The 3,781-nt window shown below is 30.5% G+C and overlaps 1 protein-coding gene across 1 annotated transcript in view; it reads right to left on the bottom strand.

Moving 5' to 3' along the window:
* The window catches only part of LOC111688851, a 50,657-nt gene that overhangs the window by 19,526 nt on the left and 27,350 nt on the right, over positions 1–3,781 (bottom strand). Inside the window, exon 2 of the mRNA XM_046955805.1 lies at positions 2,157–2,402. Within this exon, the coding sequence (XP_046811761.1) occupies positions 2,157–2,402 (246 nt within the window). The remainder of the gene's footprint in view (positions 1–2,156; positions 2,403–3,781) is intronic.

Here is a 3,781-nt window from a genome sequence, read left to right as displayed (position 1 = left end):
AGAACTGAACTAGAACTGAACTAGAACTGAACTAGAACTGAACTAGAACTGAACTAGAACTGAACCAGAACTGAACTAGAACTGAACTAGAACTAAACTAGAACTGAAATAGAACTGAACTAGAACTGAACCAGAACTGAACCAGAACTGAACCAGAACTGAACTAGAACTGAACAAGAACCGAAATTCAATCGAAAACGTTTCTGGTGCTCCCCTAATACACATTAGTACAGTAACCCAGACATTGTCTTATACAGATATTTGATAACATATCTTATGTGTGTATGGGAGAGTGTTGGCAGTTTTTCCTCGAAGATAAATGTACGACATGAGCTCAACATATGGACATCATATTAATAATACCCAAAGACTAAATAATGTTTTCTTCAAATTTTTGTTTTTGCTAGATGTGTCAAATATAAAATTTCATACATTATAGTGAGTGTGTTTGTAGTTGATTTCCACTTCCGCTTGGTTAACAGTAAATAGCACTAGACGTTTTTTATGCACAAACTCCCTGGTGTATAGCAAATAGCTAAATAAGAAAAAAAACTGCTAAAAGTCTTTCAGTCCGAAAAAAAACACTTTTGGCCACTACTGCTGTAGCATAAATGATGACATATGGGAATAATCATACCCTAGATGACAGCTTTATAAATTTATTTTAGTTCCAGCAACCAACAAACCAAATCAAAAATGTTGAAAAAATGGTTTTTATGTTTTAGCTTTAAACTCCCAAAATATTTGCTGCTTTTTTATATTAAACTTTTTTTTTCGTTAATTTTTGATTTTGCAATTGACTCTAGTCAATGGAATTATTTTTTTCATAATTTTTTTTTTCAAACATGTTGCTGGTATTTCCGCTGAATTTCAATTTATATCAATTTTTAATGCCAAATTTGTGTATGTGTGTGGTTTTGTTTTAGATTGTGGATGGTAATGCCAAAACTGATGTCTCCAATCGACGAGAGCCCGGCATGTTTTGTGGTGAAGCCGAACAACCTCAAACGTTTATAAGTGAGACGAGTTATGTAAAAGTTATGTTTCACACAGACAACTTTACAGATCAGGTAAGTTAGTTTAAACTAAAAATATTTACATCTAGATTATCAGTACAATTCACCAAAATAATATACGAAATCTACCTTATCTTCGTAATTTTCGCTCCTTTTTTTTGTATTTAATTTACTTGCCATTCTCTTATTTGTTTTTACAAATTTAATATTCACTTCTGATTTTTGTTCTGTTGCCTCCAGCCAGAAAGTATCACTGCCTGAAGAAAAGGAAGTGAAAATGGAAAAAGGCGGAAAATAACAACGAACAAATAAAAATATCCATAATACCAATACAAACTCATAAATATAATCAGTATTAAGTCATATAACAAACTGTCAACATGTATACGAGAATTGATGAACATACTTAACAAATATAGAGGCATACTCTCACTCAATCATTAACACATACATATGAATACACAAACGAATAAACGAGGACAGTTTTAAAAGTTTAATTACAGTTCAGTTTTGGATCAGTTCAAGTTAAAATGTAGTTTTTGTTCAGTTCTAGTTCAGTTCAAGTTCAGTTCTAGTTCAGTTCTAGTTCAGTTCTAGTTCAGTTCTAGTTCAGTTCTAGTTCAGTTCTAGTTCAGTTCTAGTTCAGTTCTAGTTCAGTTCTAGTTCAGTTCTAGTTCAGTTCTAGTTCAGTTCTAGTTCAGTTCTAGTTCAGTTCTAGTTCAGTTTAGATTCAGTACTAGTCCAGATATGGGTTATGTGGGTTCTACCCTAATACATCGGCCTAAGTACGTGTGTTTTATAAGACAGTAGTGGTTATATTAAGCAATAAATTAAATTTGATATCTTTGTCTTTTTTCTTCATTTTTTTGTTAACTTTCCTAAGTTGATGTATTAGTATGTTTGTTAGTTTGTCTCTGGTCATAAATCACAATTCCCTTGAGCCTTAATTCATGGCAAACAATAAATGTTAACAATTTATATTAAGCTTCAAATAGATGTCAGACATAAAAAGCTTTAAAGTTAACACTTAAAGTTTTTTTGCTTCTTTGCGAAGTAAAAACGAAGAGATAAAAAATCAATCATAAAATATAAAAGAAGTAATTGAGTTAATAAAGTAAACATAATTTAGTTATAGTTTGGATGGATGGATGCTAACCTGTAAATAGCCACCCTCACAATGGGTGGCATTCATTAGTGTACCAATTTTGAATTTTTTAAATCTAAGACGCAGTACAAAATCCCTGGGAGCACCTTTGAGAGTGCGAAAACGATACCAGCAGGTTAAGGGTCGCCCCACATTCTGATTCGTCACCTCAGGTGAGCTGACATCTTCAAAAATATCCACTGTTTTGTTGCACTGATCTTTGGTGATATCAGAGGAACCGCCTGAAAAGAAAATGCAAAAAAAAATCCTTTTAGAATTTCAATTTTTTTCTGTGGGTTTTAGCATTTAAGTCTAAAATCATGCTGTTGTTTGCATTTTTGTGATTATTCTTTTATTAAAAGAAATATAATTGTGAAAATACTAATATTTTTTATTTCCCCAATTATCTTTGTTTAGTTTAAACTTTAAATTGTCTTCCTTTGTTTCATTTAATTCTTTTATACAAAAGAAATATATATAAAATCTGTATGCAAAAAATATTCTATTGACAAAAGAAACTAAAAACAAGTCATGACAAAAACAAGTAATATACCACAGCCACAGAAGAAAAAAAATTAAATCAAATTTTTAAGCAAATCAGCAGCACTAATAAACTCTAACCAGCATAATGGAAAAAACAGACAAATGAAATCACCAAAAAAAAAAAAAAAAACTCAGAAAAAACTAAAAAAATCCTTAAAAAGAAAACAAATTTCAATTTAAAATAAAAAAAGAAACAGAAGGCAGATTTAACAATAAAACATGACTGTCACGTTTCAGCCAACAAAAATATTTATGAAAAAAAATTTGTCTGCTAAGAAGTATTATTCAAGGGATGCTGCTGTCCCAGCTAAATCTTGGTGTTAATATAGACTTACTTACAGTGTATTCTTCCGAACTAACAAAGGATTTTTTAAATTATTCCTCTGTCTTGTAAGTAATACAAGTAAAAAGGACAAGAAGAAAGCACAAAAAACTAAAATTTACTTAAAAAAAACTTCACATCTTCCTTTCTTACTCTAGTCTTCTTGCAAAACAATAAAGCATTCTATCTTACTACCACTACTGTCCACATTATAATCAATGGCCCTATTCCAAAAAAAAAGCACCATCCAAGAAAAAAAAACAGAAATTTCGAATGAAAAAATATGCTAAATTTATAAATTAAAGTGTGAATAAAAAAACACGCCATGTCATATTATCTACAGATTCTGTTAGAAGTTTTCAACATTATTTTTTTTATTTCTATTATCATATTAAAAAAAAACGCCAGAGAAAACAGACTTCCTACACAAGTTTTCAAGTTTGAATGTAATAAAAGGCGGTAACGTGAATTACAAATTCAGCACAATGTTCAGCTCTATTGTTCCAAAGTAGTTGGTGGTCAATAATACAAATAAAAAGAGTAGGAAAGCAGCAGTCACTACTGACAAATATCCGAGATGTTGTCTATCTACACTACAAGACAAGAAAACATGGACTAGAAAAAAGACTATACTACAGAAACATAATTAAGACTAGACTATAGACTATACTATAGACTAGACTATAGACTAGACTATAGACTAGACTATAGACTAGACTATAGACTAGACTATAGACTAGACTATAGACTAGACTA

This window comes from Lucilia cuprina, chromosome 6 (assembly GCF_022045245.1).
Source record: "Lucilia cuprina isolate Lc7/37 chromosome 6, ASM2204524v1, whole genome shotgun sequence".
Lineage (NCBI taxonomy): Eukaryota > Metazoa > Arthropoda > Insecta > Diptera > Calliphoridae > Lucilia > Lucilia cuprina.
Note: the sequence above shows the minus strand (reverse complement) of the source record. Positions and strands in the feature narration are given on the sequence as shown.